The sequence below is a fragment of the Equus quagga genome, chromosome 1, assembly GCF_021613505.1.
Source record: "Equus quagga isolate Etosha38 chromosome 1, UCLA_HA_Equagga_1.0, whole genome shotgun sequence".
Classification (NCBI taxonomy): domain Eukaryota; kingdom Metazoa; phylum Chordata; class Mammalia; order Perissodactyla; family Equidae; genus Equus; species Equus quagga.
Genome location: NC_060267.1, coordinates 164,794,370 through 164,816,371, shown reverse-complemented (window position 1 = coordinate 164,816,371; position 22,002 = coordinate 164,794,370). Strand labels below are relative to the sequence as shown.

Sequence of the window (22,002 nt, the reverse complement as noted above, 5' to 3'; positions counted from 1 at the left end):
ACCTTTTCTCCTTTGGGACCCAAGTCACCCCTTTCACCTCTGGATCCCTAGGAGGAAACCACAGGAGAGAGTCAATCAGTTAATATCATGGGGGAAAAGTGGAGCCTTTCAAACTGAAAGGTCCCTAAGCTGACACCCTCATTTCACAGGCAAAGAAACAGGCTCAGACCTTAGGTGACTTGCCCGGGGAAGGAATGCTTTGTGATCTACCTTCTATTTGGACCCCAAAGACCTCTTGCATTAATAAAGGACAACTCACATAAATTCTGGGTCCCAGATCCTCTCTCCTCCTATAAGAAATTTGTCCCCAGGTTCTGGCTGTGTTTTGGTTTGGTTTGGTTTGGTTGTTGACCGATGAGAAGGTTGTGAGGTGGAAGCTTGGTCTGAAGACACACGTTGGCCACCGTCCTCCAGCACCCCCATGCAAGCTGCGTTCATTCTCCACCTGGCACAACCTTCACTCGCTCATCTGCTCCACGGGAGGGGCCCCTACCTCCATTGGGAGCTCCTCCCTGAGCCACTTGCCCTGCCTCAGGAGGCCCCTCGCTTCTCTCTCAGCCCACTGACAAGGGACAGGGGAATATCCAGGAGCGGTTGCTGCAGTCGCTGACTAAAGAGAGACCTCAGCCATTCTCTGCTCATCACTGACCCTGGAGCCCATAACCCAGACCAGGCTCTGGGAAGCCCTCAGAGACAAGCACTAACCTTTTCCCCTCGGGATCCAGGGTAGCCCTAAAAAAAAGCAGAAAGTGCATTTACAACCAGCCCTGTATGACCTTTGGGTTTGGTGCAAGAGTGGAAGGAATTCCTGAATGCAGTGATGCCATGTGTCTCCACATTCCCTGGAAGTTTTACGGGGGTTGCAGCAGTAAACACAAAGATGTCCCTGAGGACTGTGTGTACACCAGGCCGAAAAACAACATTACTTGTCTTACCCCTGCAAAGGCCTGAACAAAGGTTTCCATCTGCTTTGTTGTCCAGAGGCTTGACCCTCGCTGCCCAGGAGAACAGCAGGAATGGCATCCTTATGCTCCTGGATCCCTGGGCATGACATCCCCCAAAGGGCTGGTAAAGACAAGCACTCTGGCTTTCCAGACTCTCCAACGTCTGTGACCTTCCCCAGCCCAGGATGGCAGCCCCACCCAGTCCCTGTCTTTGTAGATAGCAGCTGCTCCAGGGCCTTAGTGAGAAGACCTGGGAATGTCCATCTGGACCACACACTGACCTTGGAGCCCATTGGTCCTCTTGACCCTGGCAAGCCCGTCATACCCAGGTCACCTTTTTCACCCTGTGGGAATTAGAAGAAGAAGAGAAAAAAAAAGACCTACAGTGATGAAAATGAACCAGGAGAGTCAGGGCAAGGTTGGGATGGAACTGGGGACATTGGGGCTTGTTTGTGAATCTGAAGTCCCCAAATGCCCCTTGCTCACTCCCAGGGGCCCAAGGCTCCACAATCCACACTTCATTCTGGTATTTGAGATTAAATATAAAATGAAATTCCCCCAAGGGGATCAGATCTCCAAACTGAATGCTCACTAAGATGTTGTGAGTGGACTGAAGCTTGATCTTTTCCTAGAGAGGGTTGCAAGATGGTGGGAGAGAGAGTGTGGCGGCACTGGAGCCTCAGAGAACAAGGTGACAGCACCCAAACAAACTACCCGCTTTGCTCGTTGCATAGGGTGGGGCTTTCAGACATCTCCTGTACTCTCAGCCTAGGTTTGCAGCCAAGCAGGTTCACACACTCAAGTTGCTCCTAACACACCTACACATTTGCAAACCCAACTGAACTGAGTGAAAGTTTTAAAATTCAAATTTAAATTAATTACCATTTAAGAATTCAGTTCCTTAGTTGCACTAGCCACATTTCAAGGGCTTGAAAGTCACATATGGTGAGTGGCTACCATATTGGACACCTCAGCTACATACAGTAGATTTTTATAGAAATATCCTCGGGACTTTTCCTAAGGGGACTGGAAACACAACCTTCTATTCCCATAATAAATACAACCAGTAAGCAAATCAGAGCAGAAAGTGACATTCTCTGGCCCACCTCCCGACTTCTGCAGGTCACATTTCCAAGTCACAGCCTGTGCACCCCATAGTCTATGACCAACAGTGAGAAGAACATAAACAAAGGCACAGATGTGGATGTTAGCTATCCATAACTTGCCTGAGGAAGGAGATTTCATCAGCACTTGGCAATCTCTCTCTGAATGTAGGATTTCAGTTGTTCCAGCCAGCCAACGCCCGTCCCCTCAACCCAATGCCCCCTGCCAAATCAACACAGCAGGCCAACAGCTTCCCAGACGCCAGCCCCTACTGGGTCATCTCAGGGAAATCAAAGAGTTGCATGCTCACAGGACAAAGGAGAACCAGGGACCCTGTGAAAGAGGGGAGCGGCCTCTTATTTCTCCTCCCACAGGGTCTGAGCTGTTGGACTAACCAAGGTCTTGCAGTCAAGTGAAGGAGGAAGTGTTTGGAGACCTCTGGGCAGTCCTCGTGTTCTCTTCTTTCTCCCTCTCTTGAGGAAGTGATTTTCACTGACTACGTACCAGGGGCCAGGGGAGCTGCCATCTTCTCTCCTCACGCTCTGATACCATATGAGCCCTGAGAGCTTGCCACTTACCCTGGGTCCTTCGGGGCCAGGCCAGCCGACAGGCCCAGGCATGCCAGGAACACCCGGGGGGCCAGGTCTTCCCTTCAAAGACAAAAGACAAAAGTCAAGACAACTGGGTTTGTTCCCCTCCTTCCAGGAAGTAGGATTTATCTCTGGGGCCCAGAGGGGAGTATGGAGCCTCTCAGAATGGCCCCCAGGACTCCCATCCCCAACCTCCAAAGACTGGTAGCTTAAAGAGTTGGGTCACTTAGGTATAAATTAAATCCCTTGGTGTCACATTGTCTACACACAAAATCTTATTCTACTCAAGAAATGGAAAGTGGTAAGGAAGGGATTCTAAGCTTCTTGGTTTTTCAATATTTATCACCTCCACTCACTCACACTCACACAAATGTCCCCTGAATTCTAATAGTTTCACCCCAAGGGTGCGGTGCACAATGGGATAGGATTATGTTTGGGCAGCAGTAGCAGATGCTGTTGGTACTCCCTTTAGATATTTTTTACCTGCTCGGCATGCCCACCCCACAGCGGCTACCTTCCTTTCTGCTACAGCTCATTCCTGCAACCTGCAACTGTGGAGTTTGCCTGTGGGCAATTGGGGTTGCCCAGCAATTTATGTACTTCCCCTTCCTGCAGCTAATAGCCCAGCCCCCTTACCTCAAGGCAGGATAAACTGTATGGTGCAATTCACACTCCCAAGCTGTCCTAGGGATGAGGCTGAAGCTGGATATCACCTGATACCACATCCATGCTGGGCTTCTTCCCCCACCTCATCCGGCTCGCCCCTCCTCTCAGGCTCCTCTTGAGAGAGCTCCCTTAATAATTAATTCACTTGCACATGGCATGTGCCATCTCTGTCTCTGCTTCCAAGGAACCCAACCTAAGCCAGGGGCTATGGGAGAGTGCACACTGCAAGAGATTAGGAGCAGGGATTTGGGGCTATCCTGACCTCTGCACCCACTGGCTAATTTCACAGTAGGCCTAGCTAGACATGTGGAAGGCTTAGCCCCTAAACTAGAGATCACAATGCTGGTATGTGTATTCATTTCTACTCTTGCCACCCACATTCATGGCAGACATCAGTTATCAATTATGGCCCTCGTTAGTTCTGAGCATGGAAACCATACCAGAATCCCTTCCAGCCCAGCCCTTCAAATAGCCACTGTGCCTTGGCTGGAGTTGTCATTTGTATCCTAAAGGGCTGTAACTTTGCCTTGAAAAGGTCTGTTTGAGGCTCTTGTTGACAGTGAAACCATTTGTATAAAACTTAACCAGAAAAATAGTAATTTATATTTAGAACTATAAACATCTTTCTTGGGCAAATTTTTGTATCTCTTTCTACCACCAAGACCCAGAATTTCACTTCCAGTATCTATTGACTGTAGCGAGTGGTTGCTGGTTTACTCCTTCCTCACACAAAGGAGAGTCTTGATAACATGTGTTTGGTTCACTCAGAGTCCTTGCAACCTTAAGCAACTCCCATTTATTCCAGCTGGGCCAAAAAGCAAAAGCCATTTGTTTCTATCTGTTTGGTACTTTATTCCAGTTTAATCAAATAGACAGTGAGAGTCATTTTGTGCCGCTGGCTGGGGCCTTGGGGGGTTTCTCTGATGGATGGCAGGGTGAGATGATCAGAGACTGGGGGAAATTTGGCCAGGCTTGGCAGCCTCTGGAAGAAGTCATGAGCAGGCTTCAGCTTCCAACTGAAGGAGTGGGCAGAGACAGCAAGGCTGCTACTGTCATCATCAGGATGGCAGTGCCATCATTGTCCACTTGGGTACTGGGGGCTGTGGAAGCACATTGCTAGCTCCCCCACCCCTAGGAGTGCACATACACACATACACATGGAGCACAGAACAGCATGGACCATACCTTCCTTCCTGGTCGGCCAAGCTCCCCCTGTGGATGGAGAAGACGGGTAAGCCGAGGCTGCTTTGGAAGAGAAGTTCTGGAAGCAGAGGGCTTGGTAAGGCTGATGACTGGGCATGATCATGTGGCTTGGTCACTTGGCCACTCACAGCATCCCTGCCATCTCACTGGGCCAGCTTGAAATACACCAGTGGGACTCCATACCTGCAGCAGCAGCCCAGTCATCATGGAGCCTAGCCTCACACACTAAGGCTGAATTAGCGCATGGTTTAAAATATCAACCAGAAAATTCTTAGTGGCACCCCCAGAAAACAGGCTGGAATTACCAAGAAGAGGTAGGTCGACGAAAGTGGCTCATACCTTTTCTCCCTTTGGTCCTGTCTTGCCAGGAAGCCCCGGTGGACCCTACACAATCAAGGGAAGAAATGAAGAAAGTACACATCAAACCAAGGCAGGACCGGTGGTGAGGGAGGCAGGACTGGGAGGGGGGTCTTGGGGCACAGGGTTCCTATAGCAGTCTCCTTCTCTAAGCAAACTGAGGGCTCCAGGGACCCCATGAAGGACCCTCTCGTGCCTTCCAGCACATTCTTCTCTTCTCTATTCCTCTTCTTCCAGCTGTCTCTGAGCTGTGTTTCCAGTGGTTGTAACACACTCATGTCTACTCTCTGTGATTTTAGTTTTCTCCCTGGAATCCTTGTGTTGCCAGGAACATCCTGAGCCTTTGGTGAGAGCAACTAGAGAGTCCTGAAGAAATGCTGTCTGCTGAAAACAAGATGCTTCACCACCACTCATGTCTTTTCTGCTCCTCTCACCAAGCTTCCCTGGGGCCCTGACAAGAGGGAAGTTATGCTTTGCACATAGAAGCAGTCGACTTAGAAATTCCCAGGGTGAATCAATCTTTGGGTACCAGGTAGAGAAAAAGCAAGTAAATAGTGCATTTTTGACCCATTACTCAGCCACAGGAGTGGGGCAGACTCCAGCTCAGGGACCCTAGCACCCACTGCACTAAAGCTTGGCACACCCACAGCAGAACACAGCTAGCTGCTTTCTGCTCACACGCCTGTGAAATGCTGAGCTGGCTAACTGTTTTCCAAAAGCCCCAGAAGAGCAGAGAGGAAATCCATCAAAGCCCCCAGGCCACTACTTCATCTCCAAGATCTGCAAGTGAACAGGCCTAATGCAAGGACTGTTTGAAATAGGATTTCTATGAGACTTGTCCAAATGACAAACACCCCCCTCAGCCAGTGGTCCCCAAGTGTATCTGCACGTTAGAATCCCCTGGGGGATCTTTTAAAAGTCCCAAAGACCAGGCCAGAGCCAAGGCCAACTACATCCCAATCTCAGGGAGAGGGGCACAGGCCTCAGGACTTTTTGAAGCTTCCAGTAGATTCTAATGTGCAGGTAAATTTGGGAATTGCCGTCTTTGGTTTATTTTCCTTCTGTTTTGGGGAGGGAAGGAAGGAGAGTTTCCATCCCATTCTCTTCTGATTCCCAAGCCTTGGTTTTATCCTTTTCTTGAAATGGCCTGGAACTGTTTTACCAGGCCATTGTGTTCCAGCTCAGTGCTTCTCAAAGTCTGACGTGCAGGGGATTCACTCAGGGATCTCGTTAAAATGCAGATTCTGATTGGCCGGGGGTGTGTGTGGTGGGGACAGGATGAGATTCTGCATTTCTAACAAGCTCCCAGAGGAGGCTCATGGTGCTGGTCCACAGATCTCACTTTGCGTGGTGACCGCACTCACACTGTGTTCTAAAGGAATGGAGGTGGCTGCAAAGTCCCCTGGAGTTGGGCAGCACAGCCTCCATGTGACTCAAAGCAGATTGCGTGAGTTTAGGGATGTGCAAGTGTGACAGGAGAGCTGCTGGTCTGAGGTCCGCAGAGAATGCCCCTCTCTTTCCCGTGTCTGTGGGTTCTCACACCCTCTGAGAGCTGTCAGCGTGGCCTGCGGGAGGTGGGAAGAGAGACACCCTCCAGAGATGTGTTCCTCAGGATGCCCATCATGTCTTTCTGCAGACTTAGCTCCTCTGTGGCAGCCTCTGGCCAACTCTGCATTCAACGTCCTGTTTTCTTTATTGCACTCAACAAATATTTATGGAGAACCTTCTACAACCCATGCACGGGTGTAGACTGGGCACACAGAACGTACAAGATAGACAACGCCACTGCTCTCATAGACCCTGCTCTCATTGACTCTTTCTGTCAAGAGCCAGACAGTAAATGGCTTCGGCCATGCCTCTGATACAGCACCTCTGTCACAACTACTCGGCTCTGCTCTCGTAGGGCAAAAGCAGCCAGAGACAGTACAACTTTGACGACAAAGACAGGCTGCCGCTGGATTTGACCCGGGGGCCATAGTTTGCCAACCCCTGCCACGGAGCTTACATTTCACAGAGGGGAGACCAAAGGGACCAGGGACAAAAAAACAAATAAGAAAACTATGACAGCATGAGAAAATTATGCAGAGAATTAAAATAGGTCATTGGGATGGAGAGTGATGGAGAAGGCTACCGTAGCCTGAGTGGTTGAGGAAGGCCTTTCTGAGGAGGCGGCGTGTAAACTGCGTTCCTAGTGACAAAGGAGCTGGCCATGGTAAAACCTAGAGGGAAGAACATTCCAAACAGCCGGAGCCACAAGCACCAAGGACCTAAGGCCGGAAAAAGCGTGGGAGCTTGAGGACTCAAGAGACACACTGTGTCTGTGTCAGTGGACAATGTTGGTTGTACGAGATGACATAAGAGATACAGGCTGGGCCCCGTCATGTGGAGCTTTGTAATCCAGGGTGGGAGTTTGTCTCTTAGTCTTCCCATGATGGGAGCCACAGGAGGGGTTACCCAGGAGGGGTGACATAATTCCTAAGGCACTTGGGGAACTGACTGCTCCTGTACCCTCTTTCTTTTCCCCATGGAAGGCCCAGCGCCCCAGGCCAGGGAATGTTCCTCCTCGATGGAGCCCCTCTCCCAGTCAGGCCCAAGGAGCTGGGAGTCTGTGGGACAGGGTCTTTGGAGGGTACTCTTGTTTGCCTAGAAAATCCTTTCTCTAGCATTTTGTCTTCTCCTCACTCTTCCCTTTAGCTTTGGTGGGGAGAGGTAGGCTGCTTGGGAGCAGTATCTGGGGGCCAAATGAGCTCAGGATAATAAGTTCCTGTTTGCCTCCACTTTCCTGCACTGCTTGGAGGCTCCTCTGGGTCCCCTGGTGGGGTCAATGGTCACATAAAGGGCAACCCATTGTCATCAAGTGTTTGATGATAACTATAATTATAACCACATCCATCTAGGCAGAACTCCGTTTGGTCCCCCTCAAAATCCAGTACTGCAGGGGCACTTATTGTCCCCATGGCAGAGATAAGAAAGTCAAGGCTGGCGGACAGAATTCACCTAGAGAAGAACCAGTGTTCTATGCTTGTGGCTCTGGAGGTGGAGAAGGAAAAACAGTCCCCATATCATGCTAAGAGGAGCAGCCCTAAGAGGCTCTGCCCAGCGGGCTTCGCTGCTCTGAACAGAAGACAGCGGGACGGGGTCTGGAGGAGTGCACCCACCTGGGGGCCGGGAGGCCCAGGGGAGCCAAGTGACCCTTGCACGCAAGAGGACTGCGCGGTCTCGAGTTCCAGGATGAGATTCTTCATGTCTGGGGAGAGAAGCTTCAATGCAAAGCAACACAGGGTTATAGGTCAGACTTGGGGGACAAAAGAAGAGTCACCACACTGGACACAGACCTGCCCCATAGTCCAGCTCCTAAAACTGGCACTTCCCTAATACCCCAATGGGTGTCCCAAGAAGACGACCTTCAGGGCCACCAGTTTCTATTCTCTCATCCACTCTTGAGATGTGCCTGGCTTGAATGGATTACAGAGATACAATGGCCACTTTGGATGGAGTTAGGAAGCTCATTTCTGGGGACTTTATCCAATGTCTAGGACAACACTGTCCAATAGAAGTAAAATGTGAGCCGCCAGTGTGAGCCACATAGGTAGTTTAAAATTTTCTGGTAGCCACATTAAAAAGGTAAAAGGAAACAAGTGAAATTAATTTTAATAACATATTTTATTTAACCCAATATACCCCAAATATTATCACTTCAGAATATGCTCAATATAAAACAATTACTGAGATATTTTACATTCTTTTTTTCACACTGTCTTCAAAATCCAGCATGTATTTTATACATCCAGCACATCTGAACTCAAACTAGCCACATTAAAAGTGTTCAATAGCCACATATTGCTAGTAACTACTGTATTGGACAGTACAGGTCTAAGAGTTTCTAGAAAGATCTGCGAATTCCAAGTCCCTAGAATGCCCCAGTCTGTTGTCTTTTAGGTCAGCTTCCCAAACCCTGCTCTTTTCCTCACCTTTTCCTTTCTTCTCAAATTCTGTTCCCTCTCACAACTCATTATGGCTACAGGAGGACCATTTCCCGTGTCGCTTCATGGAAATGGTCCACGTTAGATATGGGCTGTGGAAGGGAATTTCATAAATACTTCGAGAGAATGAGTACAAAAGAGGAAATTCCATATCTGAGCAGCTGATGGCAGCCCAGAAAGTTATAAATTCATCTTATTGTTTTCAGGAAGATGAGGCAGTTTGCCACATGCAAGTCCCTGCTGAGAAGAATCTCCCTCCGTAACCTATTTAAGACAGTGGGAGAATGGACACACACCAGAAACCGAAAAACGTCCATCCAGGGCTCAGCGAGGAAAGGGTTGGTCCCTCAGAAAAGCTTCTGGAGGCAGCTCACTTCGAGTGGTGGGGCAGCGGGGTGGGGCTGTGCAGTGGGCACCGAGCAGCCGCATTTCTGTTCTCTCGCGAGGCCTAAGGTACTCACCGGACTTCGGCCCCCTCTGAAGAATGGTGGTGGGAACAGTGGGGGTGGAGGGGGCGTCAGCAGGCAGCATGCTTTGTGGCTGCCACGCTTCTTCTGATCCAGGCCGGGAAGGGCTGTGCAGAGAAAACTTTTGCTCATTAGCATGGGGTCAGTGCTATCGGGCCTCCGTCATGCCCACCAAGCCAAAGGGAGACCCACGTGGCCACCCAGACTCCCACATCTGATTTCTAACCATTAGATGTGAGCGTAACTCCTGTTTGCTACTTGGCGTAGTCCTCCCTGGCCCTTGCTGGATTAAGGTGGTTAATAAATGAGCAGAGGTTATGAACGCTGAGACTGTTATAAGGTCCATTTCCCCTTCTTCAGAGACTGATTTGTCACTTTGTAGATGTGGCAAAGAGTGCAAAGTTCAAAGGGACTCCTAATGTGCCCCAGTAGCTGAGGAGAAGGAAGTGTTTGTTAATAGCTTTGATGTTGTTCTCAGAAGGAATTGTTCAGCCAGGGCGGGAGGTAGCATGATTACAAGAGACCTGGAGCCATGATTTCAAACACATATTTGACACCAGGCTCTACACACGCATTCGGTGTCACCCATGCTCACTAGAGAGTTACACTTTAAAGTCTCAATGCATAGATGGTGAGGAGATGAAGGGAGGGCCCTGGACCCTTGTAGTTTCGTTGTCACATGGAGTCTCACATTGTCACACGTTCAATGTCACATGTGACATTTTAACGTATACAATGTTAATATATGCTCAACGTTGAAACTTACAAAAAGGACACAGATCGAAAGTATACAGCCCAGTAGATTTCTACAAATGAACACACCGTAGAAACCAGCATCTGGATCAAGACACAGACCATAGGACTCCCCAGCCTCCAGGGGCCCCGCCAGCTCCTCTCCAATCTCTGCGCTGCTCCCTCTCCAGCACCCTGACTTCTAACCCTAGGGATTCATTGTGCCTGTTTGGGGACTTTATATGAATGGAATCATACAGTATGAACTCTTGTGTTTGCCTTCTTTTGCTCAACACAGGGTTTGTGGGGGTCATCAGGTGGTTGTTTGTAGTAGTTACTGCTGAATAGAGGTCCACTGTGTGACTAGACCACAAATCCTTATCTATTCCGCTGCTGCTGAACTTGGGGTTGATACCACTCCACACCCACCGGAACGGCTAAAATGCAAAGGAAGGAAAATAGCAATGTTGGCAAGGCCGAGGAACAACAGAACTCTCATACATTGGCTGGAGAGGGTATCAATTGGTTCATCCTCTTTGGAAAACTGCTCAGCATTGTCTACTAAATCTGAATATAGGTGTACATTATAGCCCAGCAGTTTCCCTCTTAGGTATTTACCAACAGAAAAGTGGGTGCGTGTTCACCAGAACACATGTACTAGAATATTCATAGCCATAATACCCACAATTGCCAAAAGCTGTAATTTTCAGTTCCCAGTTTTGGTCCCATGACGGTACCCTCACCTCCACCCTTTCACCGAGCCTCTGACCTCACAGAAGACGGGCGCGTCATCCACCACATGCCTCTCAACTCTGAACCCAGTTTTCAGTCTTGTCTCCCAGGGGCCAGTGCTCACCTACGTTTCTACCCTGTATTCCAGGACCTGCCTTCAGACATCAGGCAAGTGCTGGGTGCTCCCCAGAAGTCATCAGGTTGTGCAGGCCACTTGTGTCAGCCCCAGAGCTCCCAGGAATGGTCGCTCCATGCACATCCACACCCTCACACCTTCAATGGAAGAGCATTTCACTGGCCTGGGCCAATGATCCTCAGCCCTCTCAGATCCAATGCCCATTTTTGTGAGAAATATTTTGTAAAGACACCTTCATTATCCTGAAATGAAATTCATAAGTAACACAACATACCTATGCAATTTTTAAAAATCAATATAATGCTCTGAATGTAATATAAAAGATATAAGAAAAGCAATTTATGATAGAAAAATGTATCTTTTGATTGTAAGTGGTCAGGCACAAGTACATCAGAAAACACGATATAGTTGGATATTTACACCTACCCATGGACTCACAGAGAATGTGACAGCTACAAATACAGGTCGTAGCATCGGCAACTCAAATGCTACAAGGGGTGCGTCCACCATGTGAAGTGATTTTCTCAAATGATAAACCAGACTAGGTAACACTTCAAACTGAACAAAGCCCAATAATTACTCAGTAGCTGTAGTCTCAGAAAACTCAGTTTAATATTATAATTCAAAAAATGTTGATGTGAAGGAGAATTAGGCTCTAGGATGAGATAATTATATACAGGTATGAATATTCCATGTGACATTTCCAAGACCTGTAGGACATGGAACCATTCTTGGTGCATGATTCTGTCCCACCCATTGCAGGCCACCCCTCATCCCGGGCCCAGCTCAACAAAGGCAGTGATGCCACCCACCCCAGCCATTGTGACAACCGGAAATGAAAATTTCTGAAGTGGCTCTGCGAGAAACAGTTGGCTTATCCCATACTTGGTGATTGGCTTGGTCACAAATGGTTCCACAGAATCTGGCACCGCAGCACCAAGGCAGCATCTGCCGCCCCGGCCGCGTAAGTTAACAAGGAATCAAAGGAATTCAGAGAAGCAAGAAAGAGGAGATTGCCCGCTGGGAGGGACATGGAAGGCTTTCTGGAAAAGGCGGCATTCATGTCGGTTCTAGAAGATGAGGGAAGAATAAGACAGAAAGTTTTCCAGACTCAGGAAATATCTGGGGAAGTCATGGGTACTTGAGCAAAGCCTTGAAGGCCTGGATGGGGTGAGGGTGTTGGAAGGAAGGAAGACTCCATGTTCCAGTAGGGACATGACACTTTCCTTGTATTTCTCTCCCTCTTCCTCCTCCCTTCTCTCTCCCTCTTCTCTTTCATGCTTCTTTCTGTGCATCTGTTTCCATTCTATCTTCTTTAGCATCTTCACTCTCCCCATCCCCCCATGACGGCTGACCAGTCTTGCTTCAACTCTTTCATCTCTTTTGGCTGGAACAGCCCTCTGTGGCTCTTATTTCAAACATCCATGGCAGGGACTCTGACTGCTCTGCTCATCTTTTCCAGCCAAGTTCAGGTCGCTGGGACAGCCGAGCAGAACCCACCCAGGCCAGGTCTTCAGCGGGATCTCTGGATCTGTTGCTGCTCAATTGAGGCTGTGGGAGAAGGTTCTCTGGAAGGGGGCAACGGCAGGCAGGCACCCCGTATATGTTAAATATAGCACAGAGGCAAGACGTTTCAAGGTGTTGGTCTAAAGGGAAAGGAGACTCTTGAAAGAATAGTTGGGAGTGGGGAAGGCTGGAAAGTTTGTTCGGGGCTAGACAGTACAGTTTTTGATCGCCCACAGAAAGGTTTGGGCTTTATTCAAAGAGCAGTAGGGAGCCACAGAAGGTGCTGAGTAAAGGAGTGATAGGATCAAAGTGGCAGTGGAAAGGACTGTGTGCAGGAAAGGTGGGGTGAGGAGAGCTTGGAGAATGGGGAGCAGGCAGCAGGCCGGATGTGCAGGTGGCCTGTCAGGGCCAACACTGGCATGGAAGCAATGAGGACAGAAAGGAAGGGGTCGATGCAGACATTCCTGGGGAGAAAGAATCTGGGGGCCAATGTGCTGCAGGAGTGGAAGAGGAGGAAGACTCAAGGGTGGTTTTGATGCTACAGGGGACCTGGGGCAACAGTGGTCAGAGGAGGAGACGGGAAAGTCCGAGGAGGCACCAGTTTGTGGGCAAAGCTGCCAAATTCAGTGTTAGACATTTGTTCATTTGAGCACAGGCTTTACCAGGCACTGGGCTGCCTCCACCAGGAAGCTTTCCTTGATTCCCAGGCCAAACTTGAAGGGTCCTGCTATGCTTTTCTCCAGGTTTGCCTGATGTTAGCTCTTATCCATGGGGTGGAACTGTCTCCTTGTGTCTCTCTGGCGAAACTGTGCTTTCTGGGAGGACGGGAGCCACTTTTTATCCCTGCATCTAGCACAGGACTTGGCATACACTGGGTATTCCACAAATGTTTGCTGAATTAATTTAAAAAAATTTTACTATATGCCAGGGCCCATGTAAGTGCTTTGCACGTATAAATTCACCTAATCCTCAGAGCAACCCTGAGAGTTAAGTACTATTATTGTCATCAACATCATCACCCCCATCTTACAGATCAGTTAACAAAGTCAAAGAGGTGAAGCAACTTGCCCAAGGTCATGCAACTAGTAAGCGCCAGAACCAGGAGTCCTTCCTCTCAATCTCCGTGCTATGACTGCATGGAGGTGGAAATACAGGTCAGGAGCCAAGAAGGCGGCGAGGTGGCCCCTAACAACCACCTGAGACCTACAGTATCAATGCTCTCCACCCAAGCCCGCCAGGAACGCACCTGAGGTTGAACAAAGCTGGCTTTCTTGACTCATCGCCACAGGGAGGGTGCACACCAGGGGAACCGTGGGGCATCTCGGCGAGAGGGTGTGAGAAAGGATTTATTCTAGGATTTAGGCTTTTGCTAGGTGATGCTGGGCGAGACGATGAGGAGGCACGGTCTGGCTCTGCTCTGGATGGGTTGCTGTGGGGAAGCAAGGGCTAGTCTATGACTGAGTATCTGAACTCTTATCTGGACGAGGAGAAGACCGGAGCGAGACCGAGGCTGTGATGGTCAAGAAGCAGCGGTGACTCACGATCACGGAGAAAGGGATAGTTGGTCATCTTTGTGGTTTACGATAGTCTTGGTTTGTCTGTGTCCGATGTGGTTACAGGGTGGCCTTGTTTTTGTCCTGATCCATCAAAGTCACAGAGTGGCCTTGACACGTTCCGTGAAACGGTGTATGTTCAACAGGAGGACACCATGGCCTGGCTGTGAGTGGCAGCCCTACTCCAGCTGTCATGGGCTGCTGTTCTCTTTCTCTGTGGTAAGATAATATGGCTGTATTGTTACAAAACTTGCCTTCTCCTCAAGTTTCTCCAAGTTTCTTTCCTGGAGTGTTGAGTAGGCTAGGAGTGGGCAGCTTCCGTTGCTCCTCCCTGCCTGGGGCGTGTGGAGAAGCTGGCAGACACGCACCAGCACTCCAGAACCCTCCCTGCAACCCGGGGCTGCAGGCTCCTTTGCCTCTGTTTGGCCTCAGCAGACAGCTAAGCGCTGAGGCTGTGGTTTTCCGCAAAGCCTCTCCCAGCCGGGAGCACCTGGGAGGCTGGCAGGTTCACATGGCTAATTTGCACGCCTCACCATTTATTTTTCCAGACCATATAAGGCCTCCGATGCCTCCCTTCACCCCACACCCTGTGCGGCCTTCTACTGTTGAAAGATCTGTATCACTGAAAGCAATCACTTCTCTCATTTCTTCCTGGAAACCAGAGAACTCCTCAGTGAAAACAGAGCATCAGTTGCTTTCCTGTTGAGGCATCCGCATTGTTCCTCCCTCCTTGGCCCTCCCCGCCCTTTCCTCCTTGACTTAACTTCATTTTCAGCAGGTGAAGACTGGCTATTTCTGCCCCCCCCCCCCCCCCAACTCCCTGGAGATATTTGTTTTTAGCACAGTCTAGTTTATTTACAGCTCATTCCAGCTCAGAATATTTCCATCAGGTGGACGTGTTTGGGAACAGCTTCCTCCCCACCCCTCCCTCCCAGTCAACTAAGCCAGGACTTCACATGTCTATTTTGGTGTCATCCAAGTGGCCTGTGGGTCTCTCTCAGGACTCTGCTGCCCCCGTGGAATCATGTCTGAGCTCAGGGCCCAGCCTGGAGAAGCCCCAGCAGACTCTGTTGTAATGGAAACAATCGTGTGTGTGTGTACACGGGGCCTGCAGAAACCTGGGTGCGCTACGTGGCTCCACCCCAGGCAGCTGCCTTGGAAATGCCAACTATCACAGAATTTCAGGACCCCTTGCCCTGACTTAAAGACACCAAGGTCATATTGATGTGGCCACTGCAGTGCCAAATCATGGGTAAACAATGCTGAGTCTAGCACAGGCTTTTGGCGAACTTTTGGGGGGATTTTTGCTGTTGTTGATGTTGGCTTTGCCCTTTGGACTCAATACCCACTTGACTCTTGGGTAAATCCTTGGAAAGTGATTCGCTCCAACTTAGTCTTGGAAATATAGGGGTGTGGATCAAAGAGTGCGAGTCTGAGTGCAAGTGATGCTGCAACCTGGCATGACTCCCTTCTTCAGTCTGAGACTCGGTTTCCCCATCTGTACCACAAGGAGTTTGGCCCAAACCATCTCCAAAGTCCTCTTTGTACATACAACACCAGGATCACCACTGTGTCCATCTGGATCTCCCACTCACAAGACCAGCCTGTCAACAGGGTACTCGAGAAAGCCTTTCCCCATTTCTGCCTCTTTTTTTTTCACCAAGCAGCACCCCCTCAAATCAAGCAAATGTGCCATTAGAAGCCACCAAAGGAAAGAAGTGACATAAACATCCTGCCTTTGCAGGCTGGGAAAATTACAGGTGCAGCCATACGCTCACTATTCTGCAACGGCTCATGGAGTTGATAGACTGTTCTACTTCCTGCTTCCTCCTCCTCCTGCTTTGGGCCATGCCCTGCCTGTTGGAACTTGCACCAGAAGGAGCCCAAGGAGAGGAGAGGTGAAGGGCACATGCTCTGCGACATCACTAAGTGTTCTGACCATGAGTCGGATGGCTCAGCTACAGTGAAGTTCTCACGTTAACTGGCTGTAACTTGCCTGCTTTTCCCTGATTCATGTATTCCGGAGTTGGCCTCACCTACAGCTTTCCTTCAAGCCCCACCCCATCACCCCTGAAAAACAAATTTTGATCCTAAAAGTTGAAGGTATTCCAACTTCTCTGAAAGGCACGTTAGGAGTCGGCCGTCTTGCAATTCGCTCTGAGCAGGCATAGGGGGCAAGGGAGGACACAACCTACAAAGAAAACGATTAGGCCGTTTGGTGGCTTCTGCCCATGGGACAGTGAGCTGCATGACCCCAAGCCAGTCAGCCCGGACAGTGATGGAGAGCGTCTCTCCACCCGCTGCCAGGGGCGGCCCCGGACCACAGAACACGATGTTGCTTCAAAGCCAAGAGAGCAGCAGCTGCCAGCCTGCCCCTCCGAAATCAAGGTCACAAGAGGGGCACACACAAGTGCACACACACACACACGCACGCGTGGATGCCAAGGTCCCCACAGACTCCACTGTCAAACCCCTTTATGGTGCAATTCCAACACTGCTGAGAAGTTTAAGATTTAAAGGCTACCGAAACTCCCAGAACCAGTCAGCTGTCTGAGAGTCTTTTTTTCCAAAACCGCACATGCACATACAAGCGCACGCACACACACATTCACACAACTCACCCCAGCAGCAAGCTGAGTAACAGAGCAATCCTGAAATGGTGAGCAGATGAGTAAGGCTGAGTGACGGGCCCGTCATTGTAGGCCACCCCCGGGGCCGACTGGCCGCGGAACACAGCCGGCAACAGGCTGAGATTTGTCACGCCCCCGAGCGCTCCCAGCGCCTGGCCTGCTGGGCATCTGGGGTGGGAGTCGGCCAATCCCTGCCTTGGTGTTGCGTCTGCCCCAGATGCCAGGGGTCCAGAGGCCAGCGCTGAGCTCCTGGGAGCAGGAACGGGGAGGCAGTGCTCCGGCCTCTCAGGAGCCTGCACTAGGCTGGGGAGAGAAAGTGTGCCCCTGGCCCAGAGGAGGAGGCGAGGGTGGGAGCCTGGCAAACTGATTGCCCCCGTGAGCAGCCAGGAAACGAGTGTGATGCATCAACAGGCTGCTTTTCACACGGTGCAAAAACTGCCCTGTCAATACTGTTCTGGCAAGCCTCAAAGGCACCCCCACTGCCATGGGTCAGGAGGGAGGGCGCCCTCCTCTGCCTCAGGGAAGGTCTTCACTGCCAGGATCCCTCAGCTTTCATCACGCCTGTGCCAAGGTGCTGCCAACCAAGCCAAACTTAATTCAAAAAATATACATATGTATATACTGTATTTCCAAAGGGCCCGCAGAGCAAACCTTTTTAGATGAAGCCTGCCTGTAAGCTAATAAAGTGGCATATATGAGACACACGTGGAAATCTGCTGACACTTTACAGGCGTACCCAATGCACACTCACGATATTCCAGATCATGAAAGACAAGATTATTAGTACTTAGCAATAAGCACCGTTGTTTTGACCGGCTTAGTGAAGACCATAAGCTATAGCAGGAGTCCGCAACTTCTTCTGGAAAGAGCCAGATAGTAAACATTTTAGGCTGTATGGGCCACATGGCCTCTGTTGCAACATAACTCTGCAGTTATCCACAAAAGCAGCCAGAGACAGTGCATAAAAGATGGAGTGTGCCTGTGTTGCAATAAAACTTTATTACAAAATAGGAGGCCAGCTGGACCTGGCCCGCAGCTATAGTTCACTGAGCCCCGAGCAACAGCTTCCCAAAGAAAGGAGAGTTCCTGTGTTCATTTACTGCTTCATTCATTCAGAAACACACTCTCCTCAGATGTGTGCCGGACACTGACTAGACACATTCCTGCCGTCGGGCTGTGATGGTCAGTGTCGTGGAAAGAGTAGGGCAAACTTGGAGCTGGAGTCCTGGTTTTGCCACTTCCTAGCTGAACGACGTTGAGGAAGTTATCCACTCTCTCTGAGTCTCAGCTTTCTTATCTGTAAAGCGGGTATAGCGAAACACACCTCGCTAGTTTCTTGTGAAGATTAGGGCTAAGGCTTTTGGGGCTCCTGGCACAGAGTAGGGGCTCTTTCACCAACATTTTCGTAGATAACTATCATACAAGGTAGAAAAAGAGAAGTGGCTAACATGGGGCTGGGGTGTCCAGAGGGATTTACAGCAGGAAGTGATGGGTACCAGCTGGGGCAGGGGGCTACAAGTGAGCAATCAGGGAAAGCTTCCTGGAAGAGGTGGCATTTGCGTTGAGCTTTGAAAGCAGAGAGATTTGCTGGTACCAAGGTGGGAGGAGTCAGAGAGGAAAGAGTTAGGCTCTGTTCCTTCTCTGGGGCATTTCCCTCTGTTCTTAGAAACACGGTCTAAGACGTCAGGGAAAGCAGCACAGAGGGCATGAAGTGCTCAGTCCTGGATCCCAGACAGTTGCAGAAACACCATCTGCATCCCATTTTCGTAAATTCCCCCATGCTGGGTCATATTCCTGCAGCTCTTCATTTTTCAAACCTCATTTCAAAATGAGCATTGACTTTCTTGCATTTGGCATCAAACTTTTCCTTAAAAGGTTTACACATGCGAAACATTCAGCTATACTTTGTTTCATTATTGTAAAAACAAAGGCGACTGGACTAGACAGTCACTGAGATTTGGCTAGCTCTGCAGGTGTCTGCATCTCTCTTTTGAACCTAACGACTCAGGCTCACAAACCTCTCTTTCTGTCTTTCTCCTTTCTATGCTTCTCTTTTTCTGCAACTCCCTTTCCTGTCTCAGTCCCATTCTCTCTGTCTCCCTATCTCTTACGTTGTCTCATTCTCTGTCTCTGTTTCTCCAAGCATCAACAGTTGAATTTCCTTAAGTCAAGTGCCTGGATGTATGCTTGACTACTGTTACCCGCCCTTCAGCCAAGCGTGCCAGCCTGGGATTAGGGACCCTGGTCTCCAGCCCTGGTGTGGCCAGTAACTTGCTATGTGACCGTGGATAACTCACTTCCCCACTGGGCCTTGGTTTCCCCAAATGTAAAACGGGAGCGTTGCACCAGATGAGCTCTACGCCCTTTCCAGCTCTGGCTTCTACCAGGGGCTATGACTCCTGAGACACAAATGGTCCTTCCTAAGGGCCCTGGACATGGATGGAGGATCACTCTCGCCCCCTCTCCCCTAGAGAGCAATCCTTGCCCCGGAGGCCGCCAGCCTGCTGAGTGGCTCAGGTTCCTTGCCCAAGCACCAGCTCACCACAGCAGAGCTGCCTGCGAAATCTAATTCATAATAAAAGTTTCCGGGGCCTTCCTGCAGCTGTCAGCAGGTGTCATATTCACAGTATTTTGTCTTAATTGCAGCTCTGGGATTTATCAACCAGGCCAGAAGACCACTTCTGGAATACTGCCTCCCTGGGCACTGTTCCAGAAGTTCCTGTCCCCACTGTGGCCACACGCAGGCCTGTTCCCTGCTGATCCCCACCAGAGTGGAGTCTGCTTAGTGTCTTCCCCCTTCTGTGTCTCCCACCCCTGCTGCACACAGACATGCCATGGCTTGGATAACTCAGCACCCTTCCCAAGGACCCAGAGCTCCCAGTGTGAGGCAAAGACAACCACGTGTCTGAGGGCAGAGCTTAGGGTCCCACCAGCCCCAGGGCACCTCAAGTCTGCTGTCACCTCCCCAAACCTGGGCAGGCAGAGAAGTAGGTTGGAGCACATGGGTTCTACCTTCCCACTGACAAAGACTCTCTCTTTGACCAAACTTTGATCAGGCTCTCAACAAGGCCACGAACTTGGGCATCCGTGTTCATCCTCACAGAGACCGGTTTTAGCAAGAGTTCTGCTAAGCCAGTGTAGAGAGAATCCTCACCCTTGATATCTGATCACACTCAAGATATCTGATCAAATTCCTCATCCACTCCCCACCCCCTTGATATCTGATCACCCAGGCCTGCCTTCAGCAAGGATCCTGTTAAGTGGGTTTAGCAACAATTCCCCTCCCCTTGACATCTCCTCTTAGTGATTTTCTATCCACCCATGCCCCATCACACTCCTCGGTTATAAATCCCCACTTGCTCCTGTTGCATTCGGAATTGAACCCAATCTCTCCTCCCTATTGAGATAGTCTTGCCACCAATGGCAATAGTCTTAAACAAAGTCTTCCTTATCATTTTGACAAGTGTCAGAATAATTTTTTCTTTAGCATGACCTCCAGATCGACTGTTTTACTCAGGGGAGCCCTATACAGATTCTACTTCAGCCCACAAACATTTATTGAACACTTACTGTGTGCCAAGTCTTTGCAATTCACCAGGATACAGAGATGAATAAGCCCATGGTCGAGCCTCTGGAGGGCAAAGAGTTTTCATCTCATCTGCTAACTTGAACTGATTCATAGAGATTTCCTGGAACACTGTGTTAAAAAAGACTCTGAGGGGTTCCGGCCCCGTGGCACAGTGGTTAAGTGCGCACGTTCCGCTTTGGCGGCCTGGGGCTTTGCCGGTTCAGATCCTGGGTGCGGACATGGCACCACTTGGCAAGCCATGCTGTGGCAGGCGTCCCACATATAAAGTGGAGGAAGATGGGCATGGATGTTAGCTCAGGGCCAGTCTTCCTCCGCAAAAAGAGGAAGATTGGCAGCAGATGTTAGCTCAGGGCTAATCTTCCTCAAAAAAAAAAAAAAAGAAAGACTCTGAGGAAGGAGGGTGGTGGCTGATTAGTATTGCACTTCCTAAGATGAGAGGAAGGAGTGGCAGCTGTGCTGCATACTTGCTGACCCTGGTTTAGCAAAGTCCTCGGCGTGAAACAATGACAGCACTGGGTTCCACACTTCCCACGCTTTATTGCCTTTAATCCTCACAGCATGATTATCCTCATTTCACAGAGGAGGAAAGGACTCTTGGAGAAGCCAAGTCACTTGGTCCAGGCCACACAGCTAGTACAGAATTGGGGTGAGAGTTCAAAAGGAATGTTGCACACAGCCCCTTACCCAGCCCCTAGGGGACAGCTCTCCATCCGACCCCTCCCCCGACTCCTGCTGTTCCTACTGCTCTCCTGGAGCAGGGCCCTTTCCCTGTGACCTGGCCTTTCCCTGGCCTGCAGGCTCTTTCCACTCCCAACTCCTAGCCCCTGACTTTATGTCAAGAACCTCTTCAGCAATGGGGCTGTGCAGAGAAGGCTGGCATCCCCCAAAACGTGTGCTCCCCTCCCACAGCCCAGAGCTGTCCCTGAGGAGCAGCTGCAGTGACAACCCGCTGGGGCACGTGACTCTTCTTACCACAGTTCTGCCTAGATGCAGAGGACTCAGGCCCTGGGGGATGGTGGAGCCACAGAAAGAGAGGGCCTGCATCCCTGACTGCCAGTGTGGAGGCGAGCTGCCCCCAGCTATGGACACTGGACTGTTGGGTGAGCAGAAAATAAACTTCTATTACATTATGTCACTAAAATGTTGGCGCTTGTTTGTTACAGCAGACAGCATTACCCTAACCTGGCCATGAGGCGCCAACCGTGGGAACATTCAGGAGCATTCAATATCTTTCTCTGATCCCCTCAGCAAGCCCACAGGTGTGGATTAGTGTCCTCCTTTTCAGACAAGGCTCAGAGATTTAGGGATGCATCTAAGGTCACACACAGCCAGGATGCAGTAGGCCAGGAGTGAATCCAGATGTCTGACCCTGGAGACTTCTGGATACTTGGTTACCAGCACCAAGACCTCTCCCCACTCCCACACACCCCAGCCAGAAAGAAGGAGCAGAGAACCTCAGAAAAAACGGCAGGCGGTGTCTCAGGGTTGGAGGCGTTTACCAACACCCAGCTCCGTGTCTTTCTAGTCAATCTCTACACTTACTCATCTTTGGGGCCTAGCTTCCTGGTTTGCAAAGTCATGAGTAGACAGTCCTAGTTGCCTCCCTGACTATCCCAGCCACGGAGAGGGTTCAGTCACAGGTGCCAGTGGCCTTCCGTCAAACGTGCATTTACCTTCTCTGTTGCAGAATTTACTCTTCGAAGTGGGCAACGAATGTGCAACTCATTTTGAAATCCATCAGAAAACAACATAGGTGGGTAAGCAGCTGCATGATAGAGCCAACCCAGCAGAATGACGACCATCGCAGGGT

At 50.1% G+C, this 22,002-nt stretch overlaps 1 protein-coding gene across 3 annotated transcripts in view; it reads right to left on the bottom strand.

The window, feature by feature from the left end:
- Window positions 1-16,803, bottom strand: part of COLQ (collagen like tail subunit of asymmetric acetylcholinesterase) — a 37,443-nt gene extending 20,640 nt beyond the window's left edge. For 2 of the 3 annotated variants that reach the window (XM_046650276.1, XM_046650351.1), the window contains exons 1-9: window positions 16,595-16,803; window positions 9,309-9,421; window positions 8,023-8,124; window positions 4,847-4,891; window positions 4,490-4,516; window positions 2,627-2,698; window positions 1,226-1,288; window positions 706-732; window positions 3-47 (exon numbers count right to left, since the gene is read on the bottom strand). In XM_046650276.1, the coding sequence (XP_046506232.1) occupies window positions 3-47; window positions 706-732; window positions 1,226-1,288; window positions 2,627-2,698; window positions 4,490-4,516; window positions 4,847-4,891; window positions 8,023-8,124; window positions 9,309-9,421; window positions 16,595-16,670 (570 nt within the window). In that variant the 5' untranslated portion in view covers window positions 16,671-16,803. Of the gene's footprint in view, window positions 1-2; window positions 48-705; window positions 733-1,225; window positions 1,289-2,626; window positions 2,699-4,489; window positions 4,517-4,846; window positions 4,892-8,022; window positions 8,125-9,308; window positions 9,422-13,666; window positions 14,188-16,594 lie in introns of all 3 variants that reach the window. The other variant, XM_046650422.1, reaches the window with a different exon arrangement.
- Window positions 16,804-22,002: the final 5,199 nt, after the last annotated feature.